Here is an 18,290-nt window from a genome sequence, read left to right on the forward strand (position 1 = left end):
GTTGAAAAAAAATGTGGTAGATAACAATGCTGTCTTAGGCCACTGCAACCTATGCGGCCGCAGTGGGCCCCGCACTTTCATAGGCCTTGCGCAATGCGAATTCTAGGTGTAAATGATTAAATTAAACCATTTTAACTTATTATTAAAGGGTTCCTGGAATTTTCCTAAAATTAAAAAACATAAGAAAAAGTCAAGAAAATCTCCTGAACTTATTAAAATCTTCTGAAAACTGAAGCAAATCTCCTTAAAACAGACAAAATTGTCATTTCGGGGTGTCATTCAGTATGGAAAATGCCAATCCTACTCCTGATTGTCAGCTTTCATTTAATAAAATGTAATAATAAGCCGAATTTTAACAAAAACAAGAAGTTCAAATACTTAATTTACTTTAATAGTCACTGGCATAGAAATATAGATCTAAATCTATCTTGACCTCTTAGAAAAAAACAACAAAAGCGATATTTTGCTAGTCGATTTAAATCTAAAAGGCAAATCTGAATGTTTATTGGCTTTTTGTTGGAAAACTACTATCTACTGTAGATGGCTCATAAAGTTAATTTGACATTGATTTTGTACTTAGTAAAATATAAATAAAATGCAAAGACGAATTTATTTTCTAATACATAATGTTAATTTTTACTTATTATCCTTATCACAACCCAAATTAGGCCCCGCGCAATCTGTTTTGCATACGGCCCTACAACCTGTAGGACCGACCCTGCAGGACACTCTCAATGCCATGGAAACAGGTGAAATGTACACAATGACTGCATCAAAAGTCAAGAAATCTCTAGAAGAAAATTATTTTTTTCTAGCAGGAGGCAAAAAAAAAGCAACTTTATTTTTGTCCTCTGTAGGTCAGCATTAAGATACAAGTTTATTTTTGTCCTCTGTAGGTCAGCATTAAGATACAAGTTTATTTTTGTCCTCTGTAGGTCAGCATTAAGATACAAGTTTATTTTTGCCCTATTCTTTTCAATTAAAAGGGCTTAAATCTTTTTTTTTTATTAAATTTAATCTTAATTTAGGATTTAGTGCTATAATCACAGTAAGGTTTAGTTCAATTAAAAATTGAATGAGCCCTAAAGGTGGTCAACGTGACAGAGGTGCCCAAGGAAATGCTTTAAACACCAGCTTAGGCGACAACTTGCTTTAACTGACATGAACACCTGATTGCATGCGGCTTTAGAATGAGACAGCTGGATTTCACTTACAAAGGCTGTGGGATACCCATTTCAGACCAAAAGAAAATCCTCTCTCAAGGACAGAAAATCTAAATTAATGACCGGCGAACAATGGCTATGTTTGCACTGGATGTGGCAAAATATGTAGGTCACAACTGGGGCTGCATAGCCACAGGAAATACTGCATCCCTCATTAATTTTTGGACTTGAATATAAGCCTTATTATTATTATCTAATCTCTGTCTTGACTAACTAAATTAGTTGACTCTGAAATGTTATCTGGCAGTATGTGACAAAGTCAAACATACCAACAAAGCAAATTACTTCCTTTTTTTGAACGAGGAATCTGAGAACAATCTGATTACCAGTAGAAAGAAAAAAACAATTTCAATGTCATTTAGAAAAAAAAAAAGGTTTGTTATTAGTTCATTTTGTATCTGAAGTCATTGGAGCCAATCAGAAATTATTAATATACAATATTGGCTTTGACAAGAATTACTTAGGATAGGATACGATCAATTACTTTTGCTTTTAAAAGAAAATTCAATTTCAGTGCATCATCTTTCAACATAAACCAACAATAACAGACAGTTGTATTAAATAGGGTAAACTTACTAAAGCCATTTTCAATATCTTTGGTGGTTGTATCATCACCGCTGCTTGCACTGCCCTCCCCAGATGTATCAAAATCCTCATCATCAATGATGACATCTCGGTTAGACTTTGATCCATCCCCGCTGCCAGTCAGACTCTTGTAAGACACATCGTTCAGCATCAGTTCTTCATTGAATAAACCGCTGATGTTCTGTGATACAATAGAAACAATGACTTACTGAGCCAACTAATAAAAAGAGAATTAGCACTAAGATAAAGAAATGCACACTCCGAGAAGTGGGTGTGCTATATGTATGTGCCAGTGTATAAACAGGGACAAAATGTTTTGTTTTTTTACCTATCTTCTATTAAAATAAGTAAGTTAAAGTTTTTAAAATTGTAACTTCCCCTTTGAACTCATTTACACTGGCAAGGAATACAAGCTATCAAGATTTTCTTGTTAAATCTTTCTTTAATTAGGTGAACAATTATATCCAAAAAATGGCAAACAGAAAAACAATTACTCCAAACTTCAATGGAAGGTATTAGAGCTAGGAGCCTCCTCATAGCCCATGTCAACAGTTTAGCTATTAACAGAATTTGGACCATGAATCTTCAGCTAAGTGTCAACTGCCATCCAGCCAACAGATATATCAATTCCTAGATATTAGCACCAAGTCCAACACCAAATGTATTTCACATCTAATATAGAGTCAACTATTTAAAATGGGTGGACTCCAGAAATATTTCACCAGAGAAGAAGTTAATTCTGGAATCTTTGCTGTGGCAGCCTGAGTGCTGTACCACTTAGACAACATGTTCTGTTTTCATCATGGCCTCTACCTGTTCATCTTCAAACTGATCACACCAATGTTCAAACTGTGATGTTCAGCTTTTAATTAGTTCATTTTTTAAAACCACAACACCAAGCCTGTAGTTGCTTCTTGCCATTCCTTAAAACATTTTTTTAGAGCTACATACCAGATGGATTGCATTTTTTATACCATGCATTCATTGGACATTGTTACAAAAAACATTTCTATGGCTTTACAAGTAAATTACCTTACCTAACTCAAAAAATATAGAATCAACATTTTGTAAAATTAATACCACCTCAACATCCCTAATAATAGGCAGCATTTACAGACCACCAAATTCTAGTTTAGAATACATGCAGGAACTATGTAATCAGATTACGACACTTAAAGAGACAAATAAAAATGCAGTTTTTTGGATTATGGGTGATTTCAACCTACCTGATATAAATTGGAAAACACTAACCATAGATAAACACCAAAACCTTAAGGACATAAATGAGCTTTTCATAGAAACTTTACACAACCTAAGTTTAGATCAAATCATTAAAAAGCCAACTAGATTAAACAACACATTAGATCTCTTCTTAACCAACAGACCTGGATTAGTAGTTGATTATGATATTATCCCTGGTCTATCAGACCATGAGATCATAAAAATACACAGTCAGATAAAAGCAGTAGCCAATACAAAACCCCAAAGAAAAATCTTACTCTGGAATAAATGTAACCTAACACAACTACACCAAGCTGCATTAAACTTTCAACAAACATTCTTATTAGAAAAAGACATTAACCAACCAGTCGATGACCTCTGGAATTTCATTAAAAACCATCTTAAAAGCATTATAGAAAATCAAATACCAACTAAATACACATCAAACAAAATAAATAAATGCTGGTTTAATAATAGACTAAAGAAGCTTTGTAAACAGAAGGAAAACCTATATAGAAAATTTAAAGAAACTAATGCAGAAAGAGTTTACAAAAAGTATATAAAAATTAAACACTTAACCCAAAAAGTAAGCAGACAGCTGCAGAGTGAATACATAAACAATGTAATATCTAAAGACAACAACAAAAACCTATGGTCATACATTAAGTCTAAGAAAATGGAAACAACAGGCGTAGCGCCATTAAAAGATGAACATAACATAATACATAATGATAATGAAACTAAAGCAAACATTCTAAACAAATACTTTGCATCAGCATTCTCAGCCCCAGGAGACAAAGACATATTACTGAATTTGAACCAAGTAGACAACATAGAAGATATAGTAGTACAAGAAAATGGAATTCAAAAACTATTAGCCAACACCAAACCAAATAAAGCTTCTGGACCTGATGGTATTCCAGCTAGATTACTCAAAGAACTAAGTAATGAGCTAGCCCCAGTGTTCAAAATACTCTTTCAGGCTTCACTTAACCAGGGCAGAGTACCAAAGGACTGGAAAGAAGCTAATGTCACCCCCCTATTTAAAAAAGGAGAAAAATCTGACCCAGGAAACTACAAACCAGTATCACTTACCAGCATCACATGTAAAATCCTAGAACACATAATATGTAGCAACATCATAAACCACTTAGACAAACATAATGTCCTCACACCATACCAACATGGCTTTAGGAAATATAGATCATGTGAAACACAACTAATAGGACTAATTGATGATTTTTCAAAAGGTTTAGATAATAGTGAACAAATAGATGCTATCTTACTAGATTTTTCTAAGGCTTTTGACAAAGTTCACCACCATAGTTTGCTTAAAAAATTAAAATATTTCGGCATTAATGGTCCACTGCATCAGTGGATTAAAGACTTTCTGATAGGGAGAGAACAAACTGTAATAATAAATGGCTCTAAATCAACACCGATAACAGTAAACTCAGGTGTACCTCAAGGAACAGTCTTGGGTCCACTACTATTTTTAATTTACATAAATGATTTACCAAATTGCATTACTTCAGGAACAAAAGTCAGATTATTTGCAGACGATTGCATAATATATAGAACAATAAAAACAACACAAGACACAGATATTTTACAAAGAGAATTAGATGAATTACAGAAATGGGAATCAAATTGGAGCATGTCTTTCCACCCAGAAAAATGTCAGTTGTTAAGAGTAACAAAAAAACTAAAACAAATTAATTCCACTTATCTTATTCATGGCAAACCAGTAACACAGACTAAAAACGCAAAATACCTAGGTGTTATAATAAATGAAAAACTGTCATGGAATCCACATATTGATGAAACTACAAAAAAATCAAACAAAGCATTAGGATTTATTAAAAGAAATTTCTATAAATCAAATAAGAACATAAAACTAAAATGTTATTTAACCTTGGTTAGGCCAATAATAGAATATGCATCCTCTGTTTGGGACCCCTCAACTCAAGAAAACATTAAGAAACTAGAACAGACACAAAATAGAGCAGTGCGATTCATAACAAACGAATATTCACATTTGACTAGAGTAACACCTTTAGTAAAATCACTAAATTTAGAAAGCCTTCAGGGCAGAAGGCTCAAAAGTAAAGTAGCAATAATACATAAAACACTGAACCATAATCTTCAAATACAAAAACAAAATTTAATAAAATACTCTGAAAGACACAAAGATAAAGGCACATTCCTTGTCCCATATGCTAGGAAAAATTTGTACAAATACTCCTTCTTCCCTAGTGCTATTAGAGCATGGAATGGGTTGCCTGAGCTAGCCAGGAAAACCAGTGACTTGGCAGAATTTAAGTCATTGGTTAATATGCATGACTAAATGCATGACGCGTAGGACGTAATCATCTTCTTTTTTGAAGTAACGTCTGTATTATATAAGATAAGATAAGAAATAGTTTAACACCAAATGTAACCGAAATAAATATTTTATCAATGAGGACTGGAAAGCTTCCTTGAATTTTCTATTGTTAAGAAAATGTAACAAAACAGCAAACAAGATTCTGGGTTGTTGTTTTTTTAAATGTACAAATGTATGATGCTTTAGATTTAGTTAAACTCTAACTAGAATAAACATTTTCTATTAACAATGTACCTTATCATTTAAAGAGGAAAAAGAAACGGAACAAAAAGAGCAGTAGGATTTATCAGAAGTGAAATAAGCAAAGATGTTAACACCATTAGTCAAATTATTTTTAACATACCTTGTTCATGTGTACCAGAACATCCTTAATGCGAATTAAGTGGGTGTCAGGAATCAATGTCACTTTCACCTCTGGGTTACTCTGCACTTGGCTAATGATGTGGGCTTCAGGGACAGAATGCATGTACCTAGAATGACAAACAGCAACACTTGTATCAAAGTGACAGACAACACAGGGCAACACTTGTATTATAAAATGACAAACAACACAGGCAACACCTGTATCATAAAGTGACAGACAACACAGGGCAACACCTGTATCATAAAATGACACACAACACAGGGCAATACTTGTATCATAAAGTGACAGACAACAAAGGGCAACACATGTATCATAAATTGACAGAGAGCACAGGGCCAGTAAAAAAAATACAACCGATCATAGAACTCTTAAATAATTAATTGTATGTATAGTATGTTGATCTGATTATTGCGGTAGTGTTGTTAATTCTTACAATTTATGACTTGTTATTTTACAATCTAAAAGTTGGCACTGTGGATGTTACACAGTGAGTTAGCTATGGAGGAGCTATAGAGAGAAGAAAAAGGGAAGTTACATTGGTATATTGTTATTATTTGTAACTTTGCCTTTAAAAACTTGTGGCAGAACAAAAACTAAACTGGTCACAACTGGTTAAAGAGCTAAAAGAGAACCACTTACAACTGGATAAGTCCTAGGGGGGGGGGGAGGGAGAGATCACTAGAACTCGTTTGTGAGTGCAGAGCTAACAATGAAACTTAAACAGAAGTTCCCTATCTTGATGTCAAGACTCCCCCAGAATACAGTCCCTATTGTTGAGCACACAAAGTGGATTCCATGACTCACGTTTTGTCCTCTTTGCAATGCACGTGACAGGCTTGATACCTTGGAGCTAGGACAGGATTGTTATTTTCTTTGGTTTATTTTGTCATTTAACTTCCCTCGGGAAACAATGAATCCATAAATACTTCAAGTTGACACTTTAGTACAATAAGTAGGTAGGTCTATCGTGTTACAAAAGTTGTAAATGCATTTAAAAAAAAACGTTAGACCTTTATTAATAAAACAGAATAGTTTAGACAGCTAGATTTAAACTAGTGTTCATCCATATATTATTATCATTATTAATTATTATTAATTATTTTTATTATATGTCAGAACAAATTTGTACTAACGCTCCTTCTTCCCTAGTGCTATTAGAGTTTATTAGAGCATGGAATGGGTTGCCTGAGCCAGCCAAGAAAACCAATGACTTGGCAGAATTTAAGTCATTGGTTAACATGCATAACTAAATGCATGACGCATAGGACGTAATCACATTCTTTTTTGAAGTAACGTCTGTACTTTATAAGATAAGATTATTAGTTTCTTTACTTCTTTTCTTATTTGTTTTTCACCAGATCGTTTGGAAACCTCAAAGATGTAAATAATCTCAAAACCCAAAAGTTCCAAAGTCTCTGCAACTACATCTTGTTCATTTCTATCCACTTCTTGAGGAGTGGGAGAACTCAGTTGCTGGACAAAATATCCAGGAGTGTAAACTAAAATGTATGAATGAACTATATTAATTTTTAATAACTATGTATTCTACACCCACATTTCCTTCGTCTGAGCGCAAGTAGTGTGGGCTAGCTAGATCTATTTTAGACTAAGGGATTTATAAGAACGTTTTCATCGTCTTTAAAGTGGTGAGGTTTGTTATGGATATTCCTTTGAAAAGTCCTAAGTGGGTGGGTAGTCGACTAATGGGAGTACACAAAGAGAGGCTCTGTTAAGGTCATCAGTAAGTCAACTTAGCCGTCGTGTCATTAGTTCCACTTGACAGACACTGAACAACGTGCGCGCACGTGAGGTGTTGAAGAGAAGGGGGAGTGTAGGCTACTCGTGAGTAACCAAGTTCAATAGTAGACCCCACTCAAATCTTTCCACTACAAACATTTTCATCTCTAGAGCAGAGCGGCGCAAGTCCACGATTTAAAAAAAAAAAAAAAAAAAGAAGACAAAAAGGCATATACATTTGTACACAAAGGCCTACAGTGGTCTAAACATAACTATATATTCTTGTTATAGGCATACAAAAATTTACGTGTTTAAGCATAGGCCTATATACCAGGTGTGTGTACGTGTGTGTGTGTGTGCAAAAGTAGGTATACAGTGACAGTGATTTCTTGTTTATAAATGAATGTATTTGAATATATCTTTTCTCGCTTCTAAACAAAATAATGTTTGTAAATGAAAAAAAGAGTAAATTCACGATAAGTTTTATGAAATCTTTAGGACTTTTCCCCCAAGATAGAAATTAAAATGCTAACCGAAAAGTCAGAATCTTTAATCACAAAGAAAATAAATGGATTTCAACCAATCTGAAGGTACAGATTCACACGTTTCAATTCGATTGTAAAACAACAACAAAAAAAAAACACACAAAGCGAACTAACTCATCTACCACAAAGTAATTCAACTAACAGGACGTCAATCGAGACCAAAGATAAGATAAGATAAGATCACTTTTATTGATCCAATCAAATGGAAATTCGGTTTGACTACAATTGACTATAAACATGACAGATGGGGCTCAACACTGACCTGTAATGTCACAACCTGTGGGCAGTTTAGACCTATAGCGTGTTGCCACGTCACAGGTCGTGACGTCAGGTCTCGCGTCAGTTTAAACGTGTATTGTTCTAAATGCGAAACTTTCTCTTCAACGAACTCGACTAGCTTAACGTTTCGATTACATTTTTTTGTTTTTAAATCTAGGCATGTCCATGTTCAGAAAGAAAACTCGATGACTTGAAAATAAACGAATACATTAGCTTACGGTTATTTACAAGAGTACCGGGAGTAGTAACAATAAAATGAAAACGAGATCGTACTAAAGTTCAGTCCACGGTTTCCTCCATTGTGACGTTAAATCATTGTCTTATGGAGGGCATCTCTGATTGAGATAATCTAGGCAGAACGTTTTATTCAAAGTGTTTCTTACAGTTTCAATCTCTACCCCGCACCTACTATCTCAGGTTGGTTTATTTTTTGGGTCCAAAGCTCCTTTAAGACTTTGAACAGACACACAAACTAAGTGAGTCAAGTACAAATAACCAACACAAAAAAAAATGTCATTGAATACACGTGAACAACTCACTTGTTCTTGCAAGAGGTTTGGAAAGAAACTTAAACAGTAGGGAGAGGGCTGGATAAGGAGTGACTCGTGTAGGAGGCAATTGAAAAAAAAATTGCTTTAAAACTTATTAGATGTTGGTGGATTTTTAAATATATTTTTTTTTACCCAAACTTAAGCCTAATGCCGAGTAGGAATAAAAAGCAGCAGGGGTGAGGAGAGTGGGTGGAAAGGAGGGACCCCCCCCCCCCCTCCATATCTTGAACTCTTCGCTCTGTGAGTGGCCGGCTGTAGACGCACTTTGTCTAAATTCGTTTCTTTCATCTGGGAGTTTTAAAACTCTTCTTACCTGGTTCTCAGTTTTCTCTCTGCCTTCTCTGTTAGTTTAATGCTGGAATGTCAAAACTGATTGGATCACGGGGTCACTTACCATTAAGGTTCATCTTAAAGTGGGACACAGCCGTTTCTCATTCACACTAGATTATACTACACAGCACTGTACCATAGTATACTACACAGTACTGTACCACACTATACTACACAGTACTGTACCACACTATATTACACAGTACTGTATCACACTATACTACACAGTACTGTATCACACTATACTACACAGTACTGTACCACACTATATTACACAGTACTGTATCACACTATACTACACAGTACTGTACCACATTATGCTACACAGTACTGTATCACACTATACTACACAGTACTGTACTATACTATACTACACAGTACTGTATCACACTATGCAACACAGTACTGTACCACACTAAACTACACATCATTGTACTATACTATACTACACAGTACTGTACCATACTATGCTATACGGTACTAAACCTTACTATAATATACAGTACTGTACCATAATGAGTTAAACAGTACTGTGTAATGTACTACAACTGCAAATGATATAGACAGCCTGGATTTGTTATTTTCATTTAATACCATGTCAATAAATTCGAAAGTTTGAGTTCTAACTGTAGATGATGTAGTCTTACGAGGGTATACATTGACTTGAACAACGAACAAAAAAAAAGAGCTTTTCGATTTCCCCACTAAATGTCTAACGTCTAAAGATAGCTTAGATTAAAAAAGGTCTAGCACTCGATTCAAGCTTTAGAATAAACTACACGGAGCCAAGCAAAAGGTCCCACAGACCTGAAATAAATCCTGGGAGTAAAAAATCCTATTGGAAGTTTAGTTCAGAAACAAGCAAAAAAAAAAAAAAAACCCACAACAAAACGTTTATATATAGATATAAAGACTCTATTTGTTGTAATTGTGTCAATTAGTTTGGATCAGTCATGTAAATAAATTTGTAATAGACCTAGACTTTTTGGCAACATTACGTTCAATTTAGATCTAGCGTCCTTGACATTGTAGGCTACAGTCTATCGTGAAAATCTCACCAGTCGCACCTTTCTTAAATAGGATCCTTCCATTGGTTGGAGCGAGACCAATAGTAGGCCTCAACACTGACCTGCCACGACGCAACTTGTGGTCAGAGGAAACCAATAGCTCGTAGCCACGTCGGACAGGCCTGTCTCACATGGCAACGAGCTATTGGTCTCCACTGCCCACATGTTGCGACGAGGCACGTCAGTGTTCAGTCTATGCCGATGTGTCTCGAATGGAGCTACCACACAAAGGACTTCTCAACTAACAGATAATGTTTGTGAACATGAGCTCCTTGACAGAATTGTACAACAAAATATAAATATTTGAATGTTGTTGACGAATTTCTAAGAATTTGGGTTTTACGTTTTAAAAAAACAACACCAAAACAACTTAAATATCTCCCTGCCCCCCCCCCCCAATTGTAATTGTATTTTCCTTCCCTTCCCAAACAGTAAAGTACTGTCTAATCAGGTCTAAAGTGACAAGCAAAGACTTACTTAAGACTGGGATTGGGGGGGGGGGCGCTACTTGAACTCGCCTGAAAAGGCAACATGATGGCAAGTCTCAAAGTGTGGAGATCTGAATGGCAAGATGGAGACAGTCAAGGTTTGAGGGGCGTCGTTTGAAGAAGGTGCTTCAGTCAATCTAGAAATAGTTCACCTCCTTGAAACTTCTACTTAGCACAGAACAGATTTAGTCACGGCGTGGGCACTATAGCAACAAATTTCACGTCACCACTACGTTCGCACCTTCCCATTTAAATAAACCCGCTTTATGCCGTTGTGTATTACTTTCTTAGGGTGCAGTCCCTTTAATCAGACGCCGCCAATCGTTGAGAAGTGAAAGGTCAAATGTCATAGAAGTGCGCACTGAAATCAACAGCTCACCCAGTGTCTTAATGTTGAAAAAAAAAATCTCAATAACTGTGTATACCCTGACTCCTGGGACACGTATGTGGTCCGATCTTGTCAACATTAAAGCGCTCTGAATACACTAGTGAGAGAATACTAAACATTCCTCATTGCTACATTTCCCCCCTTTATTTGACGAAAGGGGCTATTGACCAGAGGCTACTGACTCTTAAAACGAGCTTCCTAAAAACAAACAAAAAAAAAAGGCTCAAACCTAATGTCTACGGTTGGGCGAGCCAAGCGTTGATCTCTGTTTAACCGGTACTCAGTGTCCACTCAAACATTGCAGGCTGGTCAAACCCTTTGTCCGCCTCCCTTCCCGTTCTTTGCCCCCCCCCCCCCCATCAAACACAGTGCCAGCCCAACACCGCCCCAGAGCAGCGATATTTAAAGACGAATGTTCCAATTTGAAGTTAGATGGTTGGACAATAAAGGTCTTTGGTGTAAGACGCTAACAGCAGAGTCAGAATAATTTTCGATCTTTAAAGCACAGCACCCCCCCCCACACACACACCAAAGAAGAAAAAAAGCTAAGCTCAATCTGCCAACATATTTCAAAACATCATACAAAACAGGGCCGGATTTAAGTGTGTGGTGGCCCCAAGGCAAGATTTTGTGTGAAGGGTCCTACACAATTTCGAAACCTTTAATAAAGATCGACTAATGAATAAGACTACTTCTAATTAAAAGTATTGTATATTTTAGAAGAAATAGAGAACTTGCAAATTTAATATCACTTTCCATTAACAAAAAATGAATATGCATTTATGTTCACAGACGGTTTTGTTCTTTTTTTCAATAATGTTATAAAAATATTTGTATTACTATTGTATTAAGTGTTTTCTGTTCTACAAGCTAATAACAATCTACAGAAAATGATCATTGATTTAAATAGAGAGAATGCATTTAGTATGCATGCATATGTATTTCTGTTTTCTTTCTCTACCAGATATTTCTATTTTACACCCGGGGATGGGGGTCCATGTTTACAGAAGCATTAAAAAGAGGGAGGGATATTTAATAAAATGTCTTTGAATTATGTGTGTGTTATACGTGCTAGACAAAATAAATCATCATTGGATATAGCTTCTATTTTACGGTGCCAAGGGAGGAGGGGTGGGGGGTTCACGTAGTCCACAGACTCCTTTGAGCGACAGCAACGCCTCTGTTCCCCCACTCTGTGTTTCATGACTAGGTTGTGACACTGTCAAACACCCAAACGAAATATCTATAATAAGCCTACTTGATCTAATACCTGCCAGTCACCAATGTCCTTGTCAATCACCGCTTACAATAAACATGTTACCGCAAGTCCAGATGGAGACGTCAAGAGTCCCACTCAGGAAGACGTTTTATTGTTCAAACATCATAAAGACCCGACTTTTTAGCAGCTAGTGAGACTTTTATGGCTTCATCACAATTTAACGTGACCAAATGGCGTTCAGAAACAGGGCGTACCTTTTTACGTTGTTTTGTTATGAACGCCTTTTTCAGAGCCGACAAAGAGTGAATGTACGTTTGGTGGCCAGACTTCAACAAACAAATAGTAACTGTACGTTAGGTGGCCAGACTTCAACAGACAAATAGTGAATGTACGTTTGGTGGCCAGACTTCAACAAACAAATAGTGAATGTACGTTTGGTGGCCAGACTTCAACAAACAAATAGTGAATGTACGTTTGGTGGCCAGACTTCAACAAACAAATAGTGAATGTACGTTTGGTGGCCAGACTTCAACAAACAAACAGTGAATGTACGTTTGGTGGCCAGACTTTAACAAACAAACAGTGAATGTACGTTTGGTGGCCAGACTTCAACAAACAAATAGTGAATGTACGTTTGGTGGCCAGACTTTAACAAACAAATAGTGAATGTACGTTTGGTGGCCAGACTTTAACAAACAAACAGTGAATGTACGTTTGGTGGCCAGACTTCAACAAACAAAGAGTGAATGTACGTTTGGTGGCCAGACTTCAACAAACAAATAGTGAATGTACGTTTGGTGGCCAGACTTCAACAAACAAACAGTGAATGTACGTTTGGTGGCCAGACTTCAACAAACAAATAGTGAATGTACGTTTGGTGGCCAGACTTCAACAAACAAATAGTGAATGTACGTTTGGTGGCCAGACTTCAACAGACAAATAGTGAATGTACGTTTGGTGGCCAGACTTCAACAGACAAATAGTGAATGTACGTTTGGTGGCCAGACTTCAACAGACAAATAGTGAATGTACGTTTGGTGGCCAGACTTCAACAGACAAATTGTGAATGTACGTTAGGTGGCCAGACTTCAACAGACAAATTGTGAATGTACGTTAGGTGGCCAGACTTCAACAGACAAATTGTGAATGTACGTTAGGTGGCCAGACTTCAACAAATAGTGAATGAACGTTTGGTGGCCAGACTTCAACAAACAGACATTTGTACAGTTATCTTCCAATTCTGAGAAAATAACATTGTGCTCATCTTCCACTATCAAGAGGGAGCTTGTACTCCTGTGTGGTCCTGTGGTATGTACTCTGGACTATCATTCGAGCTTCGATGGTCTAAATGGTCCCGGGTTCGAAGCCTGACCGTCGCCACCCCCCCCCCTTTTCTGCGGGAGGTCTGGGCTTCAAATATGAAGTGACGTCCGAAACATGTCAATTTTTTTTTTTTTTACAAACACATAAATTTTTTTTTTTTTGGGGGGGGGGGGGGGGGTTATTGAGAACCAAAGAAGTAAGATAGTTTAGGCAGCTTCTAGTCGTCAAAAGTCAAGATAAAAACTCCCCCCCCCCCAACAGAGTGCAAACAGTGTGGCGTAATTGACACAAGAAAATAGTGCACTATTCATCCGCGCAGCACTCGTGTTTCCTTCGGTCAATTCACCAGACGAGTCTGTTTTTATTTCCCCTGCCTGGCTTGACAAATGACCAAGTCAAGTAAATAATGTCCCATAATAATAGCAATACTACTACTATTATATACTACTACTACTACTACGTTTGTCTTCTAGTCCGAAGTTTTAAGGAGTGCACGTGGCTACCCTGTCCCAGTTGCGAACTACATATTTTGCATTTCGAGCGCAGAAATGACCGTGATCAGTAAGTTCTCTTTTTTGCCAGTTACGCATGGCTTAGTCCACAGCAGTAGATTTGAGACAAAATGTAACAACAACAGCAATTAATAATAAGGGGACAAGAACATCAAACGCCTATTTTTATAAAAATAAAATGATCAGTTTATGGAATCAATACGGTAATGAAATATTACGTAAACGCTTGATCTCGACCCCCTTATTTTCTCCCTCGTCCAAGGCACTCTTTGGAAAGTCTAATTTGAAAACAATTTGTCTTATCGATGTTTCAAAGACGTTTAGATGTAAAGACGCTGTTGAGTAATGGACACGCGGCGCTAGGTATGGCTTTAGTAGGTCAAGGTTTCTCTCAAGTTTCAGCGGCGTGCCATCATTTAGGGACCCCGGGGGGGGGGGGGGGCTTGACCTCTTTGGGGACCCCTGTATTTTGCGTATTATTTAATATTTACTGTAAAAACCCCCCACTCATTTGGGTGCCTTCCCTCAAGTGGGGGTCCTGGGGGATTTTCATATTCTCCTCTCCCTCCCCCCTAGCTACGCCTCTGTCAAGTTTTTTTTTTTAGAAACGATTGTTGTTAATATACTTGAGTTACTTCCCTTAACCAAGAATTTAACAGATATGCGAATAAAGTTCCTAGACGTCCGCCAAAATGAGGACATGTCCTCCTTTTTGAGGCAGTGTCCTCCGTCCGACAGGCTTTGGACTAAAGAGGTGAAAGTTTCCTGCTTTTGGAATGGCCTGTTGGACAATGGGTTCACCACTTCATATCATGTGGTTTCAACCAACAAGCTCGCTCACACAATTGTGCCAGGCTCCGTGTTGTACCTCAAGGAAAAGTCTTGATGTCAAAGAGGTTTAGATAAGATTTTTATTGGTCCAATCGAATGAAAATTCAGTTTGACTACAACTGACCACCTCAGCGTAACTACTGTAACAATAAAGATGCAAATACGAACAACATTCACACATGAAACACATACACACTCACAACCAGCGCCTTATGAATTAGACTTCTATGTACTTCTCGATGACGACAGATGACCTTGTAACACTCTGACCAAAAGGCCTACTATGACGACTGGTCTCGGTCGAACAGGATTTGAGCCCGACAATTCGAAATGCGTATCATCACATTGCCATAGATATATATATATATATAGTTTTAATGCTATGCGTGGCATAGTATACACTATGTCTAAAAAAATTCCCCGGTGCTTGACCTAGTTCGGATGAATACGTAATTCATTGTATTGACCTACCTGCCGACTGTTGATCCGTTCCAACAGGTCTCACTCTGCATCTCCTGATCATAGATGATGGGTGTCTTGCACAGACCGTCGGCTATTCGGTGGAGGAACCCTTTGGAGTCCTCCAGGTGTAATACTAGAGTGCTGATGTCCGCCCTGATGGACTTGGCGTGGCTGGCGGGAGGGTGCGTGGAGGAGGTCGGTGTCGGTGCTGGCAATTTTTTGAAGACCATTTTGGAATCTTCCGAAGTGTTTTTACAGCGAGACGTGGCCTGGAGGTGTAAGTAAGTAATAATAACAATTAATGATAATGATATAATAATAATAATATTGAATAATAATATATTGTTGACATTATTTTTTACCTCGCCGAGTTTCGACCCTGTCAGTGTCGGAGACTAATAATAACACAAAGTTTTTGGTGTCATGAAATAGGATGAAAACATTCTGGTGGAGGCCTGAGACGTTGAGAGACATTTCATTTGAGTTGTACAAGTCGCCCACGTGATTTTGTTGTTGTTACAGTAGCAACTTAAAAACTTAAAATGAACGAAAGTCACTAAAACTATATCAGCGGCGTGATACCAAAAAAGAGCAAAAGAAGGGCCGGGAGGCTGAACGAAACATATTTCGAAGTAATTTGATCCAATGAGTTGACATGGGCGAAATAGAAAAAGAACGCATTTTGAACAAATGTATAATTACCTCCCCAGCACCTAAATAATTTTCTGTATCCACTTTCAAACTTTTTTTTATAAAGTCTTTATAACTTTATGTCAACAGTGACAAGAACTGAGTGTTAAAAATGATCTAAAGGTTTAAACTGAGGTTAGTGTCTAGTTTGTTCTCAGAAAACCGTTAAGAAAATCTACATTTTTTTTTTACATAAGTAGACTACTTCTGACATGAGCAGCTTCGAAAACATGAAGTGGGCCATAGACTCAAAACTATGCGAGTTTTGCAACAGCATCAACCAACACAGGAACATTTTCTCTTCAAAATCCACGCAAATAATGTCCGCAGATTAATCTCAAGCATTGCCAGTCAAACAAAATGTGAGTTAGGAGCATATATCTTTTTTTTTTTCAAAAGGATAATAGTGACTGCTCAAGCTGGTCAATCGCCGCAAATACTTGGCACCGTGGCTCTAGGGTACAGACGTTCGAGGACAAGGGAAGTATCGGCGGTCCACTTTTGTTCGCCATATTGCTACATCCTAAATTGTTTTATATTCAATCTGTTTGGCCATGTGCAGGTGCACAATTAGCAGACGCCTTAAAGCCGCCATGGAGGGAATCAAACCTTGGCTAGTTGTTTGGAAGCCACCCCCCGCCTTTCCATACGCAACCAATATCCGCTAGACACTCTTTCAGTGTGTGTAACATATATCTCAGACAGTACAACAGAATTCTCATGTACACTTAAAACGCTATGAGTCTACTGTGTGTACAATGCTTTCTAATGATTGCGTACAAACCTGTCTTGTGTACAGCTCCTGAGCCAATGCTTGCTAACCAGTGGTGTATGTGTATGTACGTACATGTTTGTTCTCTGCACTCTCAGCCAGTGCACCCCTACCCCCAGACGTGATTGGCTTTAGAGTAGTCGAGGAGCAGGCGAAGGTGTGGGCGGAGGGGGGAGACACAGAGGAATGAGAAAGAAACAGCTGTCCAGCATTTGGGTTTCCCGCTAACGGAGCGAAAAAAAAAACAACAGAAAAAGGCAGTGATCTTTTTGATGTATTGGCATTAGCTGAGCCAGTGCTCAACCTACAGACGTAATAAACAATGGCCTACTGGCTACTAGCTGAGACGTCTGCGATTGGCAACAAAGCCGCGACCCCGTCTGACTGTTTTATTTAACACAAATACGTTTTCTAAGGGCACAAGCCAGAAGACTGTCAATCTATTTCACATGAAGGTGTTAAATCAATACGTCAAAATACATTACTGACATTTTGTAACGACTTTATTTTCTTCCTAATCGTTCTAAGTATCAGTATTTGAGGTTTCAGAAAACCAGTCCTATATCTGAGATGTAGATAACCAGTCCTATATCTGAGATGTAGATAACCAGTCCTATATCTGAGATGTAGATAACCAGCCCTATATCTGAGATGTAGATAACCAGTCCTATATCTGAGATGTAGATAACCAGTCCTATATCTGAGATGTAGATAACCAGTCCTATATCTGAGATGTAGATAACCAGCCCTATATCTGAGATGTAGATAACCAGCCCTATATCTGAGATGTAGATAAACAGCCCTATATCTGAGATGTAGATAACCAGCCCTATATCTGAGATGTATATAACCAGCCCTATATCTAAGATGTATATAAGCAGTTCTATATCTGAGATACAGATAACCAGTCCTAAATTTGAGATATATATCACCAGTTCTTTATTTGAGATGTAGATAACCTGTCCCCTATCTGTAGATGACCTGTCCCCTATCTGTAGATGACCTGTCCCCTATCTGTAGATGACCTGTCCCCTATCTGTAGATGACCTGTCCCCTATATGTAGATAACCTGTCCCCTATATGTAGATAACCTGTCCCCTATCTGTAGATGACCTGTCCCCTATCTGTAGATGACCTGTCCCCTATCTGTAGATGACCTGTCCCCTATCTGTAGATGACCTGTCCCCTATCTGTAGATAACCTGTCCCCTATCTGTAGATGACCTGTCCCCTATCTGTAGATGACCTGTCCCCTATCTGAGGTGGACTCTGTGGTGGTTTTCAGATCTTTTAAAGGGACATCCGGTATCTCAATGAG

The 18,290-nt window shown here is 37.7% G+C and overlaps 1 protein-coding gene across 2 annotated transcripts in view; it reads right to left on the minus strand.

Moving 5' to 3' along the window:
* LOC106056415 (glypican-5-like) overlaps positions 1 to 18,290 on the minus strand; it is an 89,287-nt gene that overhangs the window by 5,516 nt on the left and 65,481 nt on the right. For both annotated transcript variants that reach the window (XM_056011992.1, XM_013213153.2), the window contains 3 exons: positions 15,521 to 15,780; positions 5,759 to 5,885; positions 1,800 to 1,989 (listed from right to left, as the gene is read on the minus strand). In XM_056011992.1, the coding sequence (XP_055867967.1) occupies positions 1,800 to 1,989; positions 5,759 to 5,885; positions 15,521 to 15,780 (577 nt within the window). The remainder of the gene's footprint in view (positions 1 to 1,799; positions 1,990 to 5,758; positions 5,886 to 15,520; positions 15,781 to 18,290) is intronic.

This window comes from Biomphalaria glabrata, chromosome 15, assembly GCF_947242115.1.
Source record: "Biomphalaria glabrata chromosome 15, xgBioGlab47.1, whole genome shotgun sequence".
Lineage (NCBI taxonomy): Eukaryota > Metazoa > Mollusca > Gastropoda > Planorbidae > Biomphalaria > Biomphalaria glabrata.